Genomic DNA, 15,446 nt, shown 5'->3' on the forward strand with positions numbered 1-15,446 from the left:
TTACGTAGAAAAAACACTAGAGAGCTAGAACTGATCTAAGCAGAAATGAAATAGTATTTTTTAATATAACATTAAGTCTAGAATTAGTGAATACACCAAATCAAATAAGTAACATAAATATAAATGATGTCACTGGGATCAAGTCTTGCCGAGTGCAAGGCTTCCCTTGCTGAGTGCAATGCTCCAACATCATAAGGGATGAGAACGGTCAGAATAAATACCCCTCAATCCTTGGCCCTTAGTCCAAGAAGTCTTAGCCTAAGACTCATGCTCTGTATCAGTTAACTAAAATGATTTTGTAGATGAACAATCTTCGTGTCATACAATATGTGGATAATCTTGATGTTTCTAATTTCTTATTTATTTAAATACAAAATAGATTCGGTATTACTCGGATATCTGAACTTTAATCTTGCAGGATAAGATTTTAGCTTCAATCTTCACCAAGTAAAACAGAGCAAATATTATAATACACTCAATCAGCCAAAACTCCAGAAGAATTTATACGATTACAACTAATCCAAAGCTCAACAAAATTAGAAGTCTGTTACTAAGAACATACAAACAAATACAACCAACATTTTTCCCTTTCCCAAGTCCTTGACAATGCTTCAATACATTGGCAAAAAAACATAGAAATGAAAAAATAGAAATGAAATGCAAAATATCCTTCAATATGCATGTTTCAACAGAAGGACTTACTAATAAATCTGAATCTGCTACTGATAAAATCACAACTTCTCTATCTCCACTGGGTTGGAATCAGAAAACCTAGAATTGAGCAGAGGCCCTTTACCTGCTTGTTGCTGTAAGATATCATTCAAAGCTTGCAGCTTTGATAAGAGATCCATCACTAGAGACCTGGAAAGATTGTTCTGTTCCTCAATTGTCCTGTAATACTGAGAAACATCATGGAGTCTATTGATCAGGGCACTGTTCTCTAATCTCAGCTGTGTCAACTGGGCCTGCAAATCATCCAAATGCTGTTGCTTCTTCATCCTAGACCTCCTTGCAGATTCTCTGTTGGACAGCATTCTTTTTTGCTTTCTTTCCTCTGCCTTTTGGTGTTGTGGGTCATCAGAAAGAGATGAAACAAACTTATGATCCTGAACAAATGACATTGCTGAATCGGGCATCCTTGGGATGATCTTATGATCAGAACCATGAACATCACTGTGTGAAAAAACAGAGTTTTTAGGAACCCACCAGAGGAATTTGCAGGCCTTGAAAATCAGGAATAAATAGATGGTTTTAGGTTTTTCTTGTAATCTCAATGTGAAATGATTTGGTTTTGTGGCCAGTGAAAACAGGAGAAGCAATTAGAAAGAAAGCAGTGAAGAGCTTTTTTCTCTAATCCAATGAGGAAAAAGATGAAATGGTGATGGATAATTCATGATGACGTCAGATTTTGTCTTGGTTAAACTAGTGCAAGTTGAGAACGTTTAGAGCTGGAGAAGGAAAAAGTGTGTTTAAATTTAACTTTCGAAATTGGAAGGCATTATTTTATCCTCGATTTTAGTTTTATTTTATGAATTAAAAATTCTAGCCACATTTACTCCCCATCTTTAAAATCTTCTTGAGAGATGCACTAATAAAACAAAAAAATATTTAAAATTTGGAGTGGTATACCATTTAAATTTTAGGGGATTGGTAGGATGAATTTTATATATATTGTAGAGCATGTAAAGTATAAGAACAATTTCCATTAACTCAATTTATTTTAATATTTTTTTTGTTTTGCAAATTTTCAAGGAAAGTTTTAGTATAATATCTCATTCAATCTTAGGGCATGTTTCCATTTTGGTTAGTAACCGCTGCTCAATATTTTTAGGATTTATTTGTGGAGTTGGTCTTGTGAATATTTATCTTTATTTTTAAACAAAACATTTTAACTCCGTATTAATAGTATTAATATTAATTTGTGCACTTAAAATTTTTAAAAAAAAGAAATAAAATTTGAAAAAAAAGAGGGAGAGCAAATTGTGGAGCCACGTGGCACTTTTGTTAATAAGTAGTCACTACTTATTTCCAGCCCCCCTTTTCTTCCATGGCTTATTTTTAATTCCTAAACAATAGCTACTCCACCAAAATAGGGAAAGATTCTAAATTATCATTTTTTTCACAATTTTAAAGTTGTATGGGAACACTTAATTGCTTAAATTTAAGCAGAAAATAGAGTTAAGCAGCTGCATGGGAACACAAGGTTAGAGGCATATTCTTATTTTAGTTATCATTTTGATAAGTTGAAGTTTCAAATAGTAGTCTTATTTTGTGACATTGCATATTGATCATAGAGCTTCCAACTAGGTATTAGAGCTTCATAAATTTCTATTTCAGCATGTCGATCCATGCCATAGATCTTAAGTATTTGGCTATTGGTCATTTATATGACCTGTCATATTTCTTGAGAAAATACAACTGAGTTGTACAACAAAATATTTGAGCTTCACATCAACATTTGAAGATATAGGCAAGCATATTGGTCCCAAGGAGTTTCATGACTAGGATTGCATTGAATGCTAATGATAATATTAAACCACATACATCCTAAGTAGGTCCTTTTGCATGCTTTATTGTTCATTGAGTATTGTATCACCTTGCTAGTTAATGCATAATATTCCAATCACTTGCATTCACTATATAAGCATCATTCACTCAATATTGAAAGTCAATTTATAGATAGCAAGTTCTTTAGCTCAAAAAACCTAGTAGCATGTTAAAGAGTATCATATTATAAATCAAGTAAGACGTTGTAATTGAAGTCACTTATTGATTGTGTTTTTGATACATTGAGGTTGAGGCCCTATATTTTTTATTGAAGGTAAACACACTAATACATTTGGGGTCAAATTTCGATGGAGGTTTTCGATGGACAAGGAGCATTGTGTGAAAATTTGATTTTTTTAAAAAAAATATGCCTGTGTTCATCAGAATTCCGACGACATCGGACATTTTATTAAAAAAAAAAACACAACACATTTTCATTTTGATCAAAGTAATTCGAAGCAAGCGGCGACCGTCTTGCCTCCCTGCCCCCCTCGCCGGAGCGATCTCTGCACAAGCAAGGTAAGGGCAACTAATTTTTTTCCACAATCATATTGAGACTGGTTTTTTTTTGCGAATTAATCACATGCCGTGTGTATGCTACCCCATTTTGCAATTTTTGTTATTGGAGCATTTGCAACTAATTTCTGACAAAAAACCCCCTTCGATTATGCTTTTATGGATGTCCATACCTTGTTCCAAAGCTCCTATTTTGGCACACGTAGGGAGGATGCTAGCAAACGTTGCAGAGAAACTTTTTTAACAAAATACAATAGTTATGGATCATGAAACCCTTGACCCAATAGACACTACACATGCAAAGCTCGAAATGAGTTAATAAAATGTTTTTGAACCAAATGCTTAACAATATTTAGACACGACAATAACAAGGATTTTTACAAAAGCAACCCTTAATCATACAATAAATATACATACCAATTTGTATATTTATCAAACACGGGCTACCAGTTACATAGTTGAAAATATAACAATCAATGGGAAACAGGGTAACAAACTTTCACTTTTCAAACCTTGAAACAAAATGAGAATAATGAAAAGATACACATAAATATCCATTGTAACTGAAACCAATGCCTTTCATTCTCTATTCAACGAGTCATCAACTTCCTTACCAAACTATCATGGAATGTCCAAATTTCTTCCTCATCCAAGAAGCAAGAACCCTAACTATCGTGTGTCATAGCCAGAGCTCGAGATATTGTAAATGAATTTCGATGGGATGATTAAAAAAAGTTAAGTATAATATATTCCCATTTTCTAGTGACATAAAGTGACCCATTCTTTTAATGCCTTTAGAAAGTGTTTCAAGCCCAAAGTCTTTTAGACACTATATTCAATGCCGTTAGAAAACTTCTAGGCAACAATTCTCTTAGCCAATGATCAAAACCATATAACATATGCTCACATATTCAAATAGTATCACCAAATTTGATATTCTATGCAATATAAACATAGACTGGAGTAAACATATGAATGATGAGTCTTACTAATAAGACCCTTTTCCAAGTACATATTAAATTTTATCTTTGTCAGCCTATATCATATGGTAATGTATCCTTTTTCAAACCATGTAATTGTATTTTCATATGATCACTATATTTTTCTATAGCAACCAAAGTCAATGAAGATACATGCTAAGAGATGATTCTTCACTGATGTCATTGTAATGTGAATCCTTTAGTGTTCTTTTTTCATTGTTCTACTGTGCTTCTCAAGCTACACCAACATAGTTTTATTTAATGACTTTGTTTTGATAGTGATTTCTCCATGGTTTCCACTGTCTTTTTCTTGGCACATTCAATGCATTGTCATCTATCACTACTATTTATTGTCCTTTTTATCTTTATTGAGGTTGTTCTCATACATGTCATTCACTTTGTCTATGAGTATATCTCAACCAATTCACTGTTGTAAGTAGAAATAAAAGATTAGTCTCATCTCTTTTACTATTTTAGACCTTCATAGTAATCTTTGCAATATATCATTTCCTTCCAATTATATGGAATAATGATTTTCTTTTTATGGAATGTGATGAAGGCTTGAGTGTGTCTTCTTGAACAAAAAGAGGACTTAGAGAAAGTAGATTCACATAAGGATAGGTGGATTTTCCTAAAGATGAAGGGATAAAACTTAACAAAAAGAGGACTTAGGATGATGACAAGGAGGATTCATTTAAGGATATGGCATATTCACCTAAGGGATAGTGTATTCTCCCAAGAATATGGAAAAATTATTGATTGGTGGAATGACATACTAGATCAAGGAATGATACAAGGGTAGATTCACCTAAATATAGGGTAAATTCAGCTAAAAGGGTACCCGTGAGATTGTGGTACTGAGTACCTATCTATGGATGGTGTATCTGGATACAAGTATGATGAAACCATGCTTGTGTATGATGAAACAAAGTCCAGATCTCTATTATAGGTCCAACATAATCTCTATTATTTGAGACACCATTTTATTAGCATATCCAATTAGGGTAATTTATGGGTTTAATTATGGATCATGTTGTCTATTTCCATGCACTATTGAACTTATTTGGATGTATTGTGATTATTTTAATTTTGAAGTTATAAATAAATTATGTTTGTACCTTAGAAAGGGTAACTCCAATTAAAGTTTGGGCAGTTTATTTGAAAACTTATGGTGATTATTACCCTATGTTATGTAATGGAGTTATTTTTACACTAAGTAATTAATTAGAAAAATGAATTTGTATTGTTGTACAAGTATGATACAATACAATTATGATGAAACCATGCTTGTGTGTTTACATGTTTGTGCATCCTATTGAGAACCAACCTCGTTGTTGAGGAACTCAATAAACATGGTGTTAAGTAGAAGAATGGAAAACTCAAGAACCTATGGTGACATATTGTGGCATTAGTAGGGATTATCTCTATTGAGCACACCTTTCAAAGATAGTATCCCCTAGTTCTCCTCATAGAATGGACCATTGGATGGCTCATAGTGGTATCCTATCCTACATTTATCTTGATGGCATTGCCAATAGTTGGTATGTGGTTCTTGGTATGGGTTTCCTCTTACCCTATTATCTTATTTATATCTTTGTTCCAACATGTGGAGATTGATTTTTGTCATGCTATGATGATTTTCATGTTTGCATGTGTTTTGACATTATGCAAATAGATATGATGTCACACCATACTTATGTTTTGATATAGTGTAGGTGATGGTTACATGTTGTTGATGGTAGCGATTTGGGTTCAAAGACACAATTCCACACACACACAAAAATATTTGAAGATGCATTTTATATTATTCCTTCTTAGTGGTGATTAGTGTTGGAAGATTTGCACACATGTAGAGAGGAATTCATGTTAGATACAATAGGTTGTGTTTGATAACATATGAATGTGCCTCATGATGTATACATATAGCTTTGGTGTGTGACATGCATGCACATTTTTCCATAAGACACATTACTATGTGGCATGTGCCCTATGCATGTCTTATTTGTGAGGCACGTTGCTATGTGCAATGGGGCCCTAGGTGTGTCTTCTCTATGAGGTGTATTGCCATGATATGTTAGGATTTGTAGTGTGCAGGACACAAATGCATGCATGAGGGACTATTATTATAGTCATGTTTTTTGGGCATGTAGCCTAGGCATTTCTTCTCCATTAGGTACATGGCCATGCCATGTGGGAGTTTTTGTTTTCATGCCACAAATGCACACATGAGGGACTATTATTAGAGTCATGATGAATCTTCACTCTATTTAGCCACAATTTCTAGTCGTATAGTTATGTAATGTGCACTTTTAAGGATTGTGAAGCTTCCTTCAATTATTGATGATCTCTCATCTTTGTTGCATGGGCCAACAATTTTATTTTATCTTGTTTGAATTAGTTTAATCACTATTGCGAGTTTTCTCTATTGTGTAGTTATTGTGGCTATGTTTGATTTGCTATTGGAATTGAACACATTTATTTGACTTATTATTGGTACTATTTTTTCTTTCTTTCAATATTTATGATCTTTGGTAGTTTAGTGAAACTCTTGCTATTTTTAAATGTTGCCTTCTTTGTTGTGATGTGATTCCTCACCAAGATCGACGTAGATAACCTTGGATGAGTGTATATAAGGAATCAAACATTGGGAAAATTTGAGGATAGGGGTAAGTGTTTGTTGTATGGGTAGCTACGATCCACTTGTACATTCTTAGTGATTATTGACGGCTATGTCTTGGAGCTAGCTAATCCCATTAAACAAACAAGGGGGAAGTCATACATAATCGTATGGATCTCCCTAGTTGTTTGTGGATTCAAGACGATCATTTCATATGGTTCTTGGTTACTTTGTGAGACCATGGCATCCTCTTAGACCAATATGTGAGCCTTGTATTGTTATCCCTGCAATGTGGATGAATAAGTGTATGTTAAAATAAATGCTTTGCTTAGAATACTAAAAAATGTCTCTCAAAAAGTCTGCAACAGGCAAACTTTTAGTAAGAATTTGCAGACACAATGCTCAGAAATTCACACAATCAGCTACATTAAATATGTTCTCTATTAAGTTCAATGTTTTAAGATGAAAAAGAAGAGTTAAATGGTTTTGGTTTGATTTGCAATTTTTGTGAAGCTTTTGCACTGAAGTTTCCATAGCCTGATTTTTTTGCCTGTGAAGAAAGACCATGTTAGATAATATCAGCGAAGAACAAAATAAGGAGACAATTGCTAGATTATGGTCTAACTTGAAAAGAAAAGGTGATGGGAAATGTTATTGTCCCCGCAAAATTTGTAAGGGCATAAAGAATAGAAGACTTATAATCAAAATAGCTAAGAAACATTGTAGGCAACATGGTCACATTGAAGGGGGACATGATTATCATCCACTGGTAAGTTGTTCATTATATCGTTTTAACAATTTATATACATAAGAAATCACTTGATAATGAGATCATGATCACGATTTATTTATGTATATCAATTTTATATAGGTGGAGCACCCTGGAGCACATGGTATGGATCAACAAAATCCTGAGAATATGGTTTTCGAAGTGGAGGAACATGGAGGTGTGAATATCGAAGCTGAAGATAATGATCCCATGGAAGATGACGATCATGCACCAAAAAACACAATTGAAGATGATGGTACAAATACATTGATCCATGACACATTTAGTACTGGCACAGCTAATCATGATGATCAGGATGACCTTGATGTTCATGATTTACCTCTTCTTGAGAAGGCATATGAGCCCCTTTACAAAGGCTCCCAAACAACTCTTCTCTCTGCTATATTGTTGTTGGTGAACTTGAAGGTTATGAATGGTTTATCCAACATAACAATCTCATGTATGTTAAGGTGTGTCATACATGTCATTACAGTTAACAAATGGTGAATCATGTACCATTAATATTCTTTATATTAACACCTCAAACTTTTTTTTTTACTGTAGATTGATAGGTGAGTTTTTCTTACCACCATCAAATATTCTACCTCGCTCATACCGAGAATTATCTGCCATTATGAAAGATATTGGAATGGAGTATCAAACAATAGATGCTTGTCCCAATGATCATATTATATATCATAAACAACATGAATTTGGAACATATTGCCCTGAATGTCATATCAGTAGATATCGAACAGATCAAATAACAAAAAAGGTTCCTCGCAAGGTTCTTCATTATATTCCCATTATTCCACGTATGCAACGATTATTCAGGTGCACTAGCTTGGCACAATTTATGGATTACCATGCACGCAATAGAAGTCAAGATGACATTATTCGAATGCCTGCAGATGGTTCAGCATTTATGGACATAGAGGAAAAGTGGCCACACTTTAAAGAAGAACCTCGTAATCTCAGGCTTTCATTGGCAGTGGACGGTGTCAATCCATTTGGAGAGTTGAGATCTGTTTACTCAGTGTGGCCTATTTTTGTTATCAACAATAATATTCCTCCATGGATGTCAATAAAGAGGGAGCACATAATGTTGGTAATGATTGTTCCAAGTATTTTATCATTTAATAGTCATCTACATTTAATTATAAATATTGTAGTAAAATGGTCATAATAATTATGTAATGTTTTTGTTCATTCCACTAGGCAAGTACCAAGTTAAAGATATGAATGTATATATTGAGCCTCTTATCGACGAGTTGTTGGAGTTATGGAATGGTGTGACCATGTATGACATCTCTAGACCAATAGGACAAAGACAATTTCAATTCCATGCAATGCTTGCATAGACAATACATGATGCCCCAGGGCTAACACATTTTTGTGGTACGTTATAGTGTTCAAGTTGCACATGATAATTATAATTATAAAAATTAACAAATTTAATAGAATTATACATTATCTTGTAGGTCTTCAAACAAAGAGAAAATTTGCATGTCTAGTTTGTGGTCCAAAGATGAAATCCCGTCATTCAAAAAGTTTAGGAAAGCAGGTGTTTGATGAGTATAGGAACTTCCTTCACAAAAATCATAAGTACCGGAATACTGAAAAACATCTTTTCAATGGGAAAGAAGAGACTACATCAAAGCCATGAAGAATGACTCCTCACTTATGGAAGTTGGAATATAATAGAATTAATCGTCAAGGTAATGTCATTCCATCTAATGGTTTATGTTTGGAATTTGAATTTTTCTATCGTGTTTTGTTTACTGATGATGTAATTGATGATACTGAAGGTCATCAAGGCATGGATGGCCACCTTCCAAAGGGACTAAAAAGTTATCCCAGACAATTCAGTAGGTTGCCTTACTACGAGCAGCTACAAATTGTGCATTTGTTTGATACAATGCATATTGGAAAGAATATAATAGAGACATTATGGAAAATATTGGATGGAAGGCATGACAAAGAAAAAATTGTCAAAATTTGTAGTGACATTGTGGAATCCAATCATGCAATGAAAAATGTCATTCAATCAAATAGCAACGGAGATCAGATTAATATAAGTACCCTTCCTTGGTTATTAACGGAGCAGCAAAGCAATTCTATAAAAGAAGTCATATGAAAAATTTGATTTCCCATAGGATTTGTTGCGAACATAAACAATCTCATATCAAAGAAGAGTGAATTTGGGCCAGGGATGAAAACACATGATTGGCATACCTTCATTAAGGTAATTCACGTTCTTGTGTATTTATTATATATTTGTATACTGCGCATGTACTTTTCATTGTATTATGTTAGAAAACAATGAAAAGATCATTTTATAATTGTTGCAGTACGTTCTACCTCTATCTCTCCCAGACCACTTCGACAATAATATCAAGCAAGTCATATATGATCTTGGAAAATACATGAGGTAAGTAGTGATGTTTATTCAATTTGTTGTATAGATATTATATTTGCCATTTGTTTTACTTGTTACGCAATATATTGTATATTATTTTGTAAAGTCTCATTTATATATTTTTGCATCTTCAATCTCTTTTAGGTGGTCGTCATCTAAAGAAATCCACAAGGAAGATATAAAATATTGGAAGAGAAAAATCCCTCATCTAATGTGTGAAATGCAAAAGTGTCTACCTTCAACTTTTTTCAATGCACAAGAACACTACCTCATACACCAAGTTGAGGAGATCGAATTGTGTGGACCTGTACACACTAGGTCAATGTGGATGGTTGAGGGGCACTTGAAATTTTTGAAGGCTTTGGTTCGACAAAGAGCACATCCTAAGGGTTCTATGGTGGAGGGATATATGGTATACCAAACTATGGTGTTCATTATTGAATATCTTCCTAAATTTGTAGCAAAAATCTACATAGATCGCATTTGGGATCCCAACCCCATTAATAAATTCGAAGGGGAGCACTTGATGGGGAAAGGTAGATTGAAGAAAGTGAGAAGTAATTATAAGATGTTATTGTAGTAAATTAATTCTTCATCTTCTAAATAAATCAGTTGTAAGTGGTCTATTAATTATTTGTACAGTTGGTCAGGAGTGGGATGCACTACATTTGTATATTGCAAACAATCTTGATTGGATGATGGTGTGGATTGAACGATGTCAACATTCTAGTCGCACATTAACATGGGATGGTGTCGCTTCATTGGTTAAAGAAGCTCATCCTAATGGAGATTCCAATGTTACACAAAGGGAAATTGATTTAGCATATGGTTTAAGAGATCAACAGGTATGTATAATTTTATTAATCACCCATATGTTTATCAACTCATGATGCAATAATTTTAATATGTTAGACATATTGCAGGTCAAACACCACAAGGCTATGTGTTGCAATGGTCATAAATTTCGCATCAAACAGTTGGATAACACGAAGAAAACTTATGATTCTGGGATAATTGCAGTCTTTGAGGTGACCAATATTTCATCTAGAAATGACATACATCCTCAAGTGTCTCAAAATCGATACTATGGCATTTTGGATGATATACTTGAGTGTGACTTTAATTCCTTCAAATTAGTTCTGTTCATCGTCAAATGGTATAGGCTACAACTGAATAAAAATGATTCTGATAGAATTGTTATTGAACATGATAATGGATTTACAATGGTTAATACAAGGTCATTTGAACGAGTTGGGGATGAGCCCTATGTTCTTCGAAGTCAATGTGAGCAGGTATTTTACTTGGAGGTTCCACATAAACCAGGTTGGTCATTTGTTGTTAGACATGATCCAAGATGAAGGTTGATAATGTATAATGTGATGGAAGAAGAAGATACTAAAGAAGTAGAAGATGATATAGATGATGATCATGATCGATAGTTACTCGATGATGACCCTGACGGAAATGTACACGAAGAAGAAACTGATGATGATGATGGTGCTGCTGCTGCTGATGATGATGGTGATGGTGACAGTGATGGTGATGGTGATGGTGTCGGTGATGGTGATGATGATGATGATGATGATGAACACAATGACGATGACGACGACGATGATGATGATGATGACGATGACGACGACGACAATGACGACGACGACGACGACGACGACGACGACAACGACGACGACGACGACGACGACGATGATGATGATGATGATGATGATGATGATGAGTTGGATGAAGAAGAAGATCAATGACATGAATGAAATGTATGAGATGCGATTATTATATTATCTATTTAATATTGATATCTTGATAGAAATTGATTTGACTTATATGGTTACATAAATAATTCATATGTTTTGAATTCTAATGCCATTACTTAATTAATTCATGATGCACCTCTAGCTATGTGATAGATGGTGATTTAAAATACATATGTGATGGATTACATGCTTATGATGATACATGTGACATTTTTTGAACTTTGTGTTTATTTATGGAATGTGGACTACTTATTAGCTATGTGATGGATGGTGATTTATGATATGTATGTGATGGATTACATGTTTATGATGATACATATGTGATTCTTATGATGCTCAATCACATATATGATGATACATATGTGATGCTTATGATGCTTATGATACTACAGTATTTATTGTTTATCAAATTACAAATGTAATGCTTATGATGCTCAATTGTTGGTGCAGGAACCTGAACCCCTTTGATGAGGATCCTGCACAGTCTCATGGATCGATAGGTATAAGTCAATACACCTTATAGAAATAATATATTTTTAAAAAATTACAAGAAAAACAAACTTCCTCAGTTTTTCAAACCTCAACATTAGCAACAAATCTAATACAGTTGTCAACACTTGAGGCCCCAGTTGGACTTACTCAAATTTTAATCTCAACATCAACTTTATGGCTGACTTCTTCATCAATATTAGCCTCATTTGCAAAATATCTCTCTCATTACCAACTAACTCTCTCATTTGATGGTGCACAGGTATCACCAAACAGGTATTTGTCAGATGTGTCTTCCTCGAGTGAGGGAAATGCAGGAATAGAAGAGGAAAGTGAGACATGTAGTAGATCTCAAATAGGGAGATCAACTAGAGGTCAAAAGATTAGAAGAAAATTCAATAAACGCATGGAATTTTTTCTTACTCAAGGGGGGTCATGTTCTTATGATGATGAGACCAAAGGCGGCATTGAGGTGCCCTTGAGGTACAAACATCTACTGAAACAATGTGTACCCAAGGAACTTCCTCCAATAAACACTGATTTTTGTGTTAATGAGAGGATATATCGCATAACACCTTCATCGTTACATGGTTTGGGCCTATTTTCCATGGACAACATAAAGGTCTGTTACAACAAAGTTGCTGAATTGATGGAGTTTGTTGGACCTTGTTACAATTATAATGATTGGATGCAGATTGTTCGATATAAAAAAAGTATGCATAGGTATGCACTGTCAGCCAATTATATACAACAAAAAGATAATGACCAAAGTAAATGAGTGGCTATATACATTGATGGAAGGCCAAAAGCAACAGGGAATATTGCAGGTTTTATAAATAGTACACGACCTGGGTCAACTAATAAGCAACCCAATTGCATATTTGAGGCACATGAGGGAAATTGTGTGTTTGTATGTGCGATAAAATCAATAAGTGAAGGGGAAGAACTGCTAATCAATTACAATTTGAATCGTATAGATACAAACAAAGTTACTATCATGGGGGTAGTACGTACTATATATATACCATTTAAGCCAACTTCCAATTAATGAATCCAATAAACCATTGTATTACTAAGTTTTTTTGCTAAGTCTATTGGTTTCATTTCACTAACGTTTTTATATTTTTTCTTTGTCACAGGGCCACATGGATCCACCACATAGCACAGATAGGGGTGTAGGTCCCAACACTTCTAAGGAGCAAGTAAAACTCATTGTAATTGTACAAATTAGATAGAAGCGAATTATTACATTATGATCTTTTCTTGAGTGTTTTGAAGTAATTTTGATAGTGTTAATTATATTCTTGTCACAGACGGATGTTCGGGATAAGGGAAAGGAACCTGCAGTACCTCAGCACCTCCATAGGGATGTGGGGCACTCGACAGTGTTATGTGCTGATGACATTGCACTTAGCGCAAACTCTATGCAATTTGTACAAAATAATATTAGAAAAATTAGGCAAGAGATTGTTGATTTGGCAACCATAAGCCCTTAGACTGATGAGATAACAAAGAGGGTGCAACTATTGTTGACGACAATGGAAAACTTGCAAGTAAGCAATAATGAAAGCTTTAATCATAACAAAAGTTCAATAATGGTTTATATTTTTTTCTCTTTTATGTCATTAACTAAAATATGTATGTGTTGTTTTTACAGAAATTTATAGGGCCTCATCATCCTGGTGGCAATGATCAGGGTATTGCGAGTAGTTCAAGTGATGACCATGTTCTATATATTAAAACCACTCCTTTGGACTTGTGAACTTGCTTTTTTAATGTTTTACATATTTAATGTATTACTCTTCAGGTGCTGACATGGGTCTGAGGTCGAGCCCAACTGTATTGCCGACTGTAATGTCGGCAACACGTATCATGCAGACATTGTCTGTTGCACTGGCTCATGTTGACCCGCCCACTGGTGGTAGATCCCTCTTTTTCTCTCTCTTTCATTATGTGTATATTACGCTTGAAGTGTTCTTTCTTGGAGGCATTTCATAGTGGATTCATTTACTGTGGCAGGAGATGCACATGAGGATGTGCCAAAGGCGAGTACTGCTGATAACATACCATCATTTCTTGGATCTTCCCATATTGCTAGTATGGGAACGTTGCAGGCCACATTGGTGGTCAGTGACGAAGAATTGATTCCCTTGAAGATACAGAAGGTTCCAGGTACTTTAAAAATATTATTATATATAGTCTAATTGTAATTTAGTTACTGATCACTCATTTTGGACTAATGATCCCATGTTTTTTTGCAAGAAATGATATTTTTTATAAAAATCTTAATGACATTACATTGCAGATATTTGGACCCACCATACGTTAAAGGTGGAACATCATACGTGAACTAACCCTTATCCACTATTTTGATTTCATATCATTGCTAGAATAGTTTTCCTTTTATCCATTTCTTGAACTATATCAAAGGTAGCTTTAGTTTCTTTCTAAATCTAACAGGTTTGTTTTTGTTTTAAAGGTGGAATGACCAAGAAAAAAAGTTAAAAGATGAACTCACAAACTGTATGGTAGGGTTGTTTGGAAATGACACATTCGACAAGACTAAGCTTCTGGAAAAAGCTGACACATATCTAAAGTATATGAGGGACCAATACAGGACACATTTAGAGAAGAACGTAAAGTATGAGCATCCCCCCATGATTCCAGAGAGGGAGTGGAAGGACCTAATTTTGGATGCAAAGGAGAGAATTGAAAGGAAAAAAGGAAATACACCACCAAATGCCAGAAGAAGGTATGTGATACTATTAAGAATGTGAATATGTACTAATTATTCATTATATTTATATAATCTAACATATTTCAAAATTTTCATAGATTGAGTGACACGTCAAAGGCAACCAAGGCAAGACAAGAAAAGCATGGGCAACACAAACTCGACTTTGGTGGTTATATGAAACTCGCCGCATGAATTGTAAGAATCAGTAAATTAAGTATCACATCAAAATATTTATAAATTGTAAACAATTTTTTTTTGATCAAACAATACAAGCAAAATTCACAATACTAAGCAAAAATGTAGGGCTCTGAATTCAATAGAGCACCCACGGAAGATGACAAGAGAATTGGCTACCAGCAAGGCTATATAGCCGTGGTTGAACGGCTACGAGAATTGAGTGGGAAAACACGAGATTCTAATGCATCTGTCACAATGGTAATTAAGCTAAATGAAAATTATTTCAAATTGAATACTTAACCAATAATCTATTTAATGTTAAGTTTCAACATAAAGTGACTAAATTTTTTTAAAATAAGCAAGCAATGATAACACTGCGTGTGACATTGGAATGCAGCATGATAATCATGGAACAGAACCTGTACATGA

General features: G+C 34.3%; 1 protein-coding gene across 1 annotated transcript; it reads right to left on the reverse strand.

Annotated features, from left to right (window-relative positions):
* Positions 1–531: 531 nt before the first annotated feature.
* Positions 532–1,303, reverse strand: LOC131060428 (bZIP transcription factor 44). Its single transcript, XM_057993665.2, has one exon. The coding sequence runs from the start codon at positions 1,134–1,136 to the stop codon at positions 732–734; it is 405 nt and encodes a 134-aa protein (XP_057849648.1). The 5' UTR covers positions 1,137–1,303; the 3' UTR covers positions 532–731.
* Positions 1,304–15,446: the final 14,143 nt, after the last annotated feature.

This window comes from Cryptomeria japonica, chromosome 4, assembly GCF_030272615.1.
Source record: "Cryptomeria japonica chromosome 4, Sugi_1.0, whole genome shotgun sequence".
NCBI classification, from domain to species: Eukaryota; Viridiplantae; Streptophyta; class Pinopsida; order Cupressales; family Cupressaceae; genus Cryptomeria; species Cryptomeria japonica.

Excerpts from the sequence above, each read along its gene's own strand:
- LOC131060428 (XM_057993665.2), bottom strand. The coding sequence starts at position 1,136 with ATGCCCGATTCAGCAATGTCATTTGTTCAGGATCATAAGTTTGTTTCA.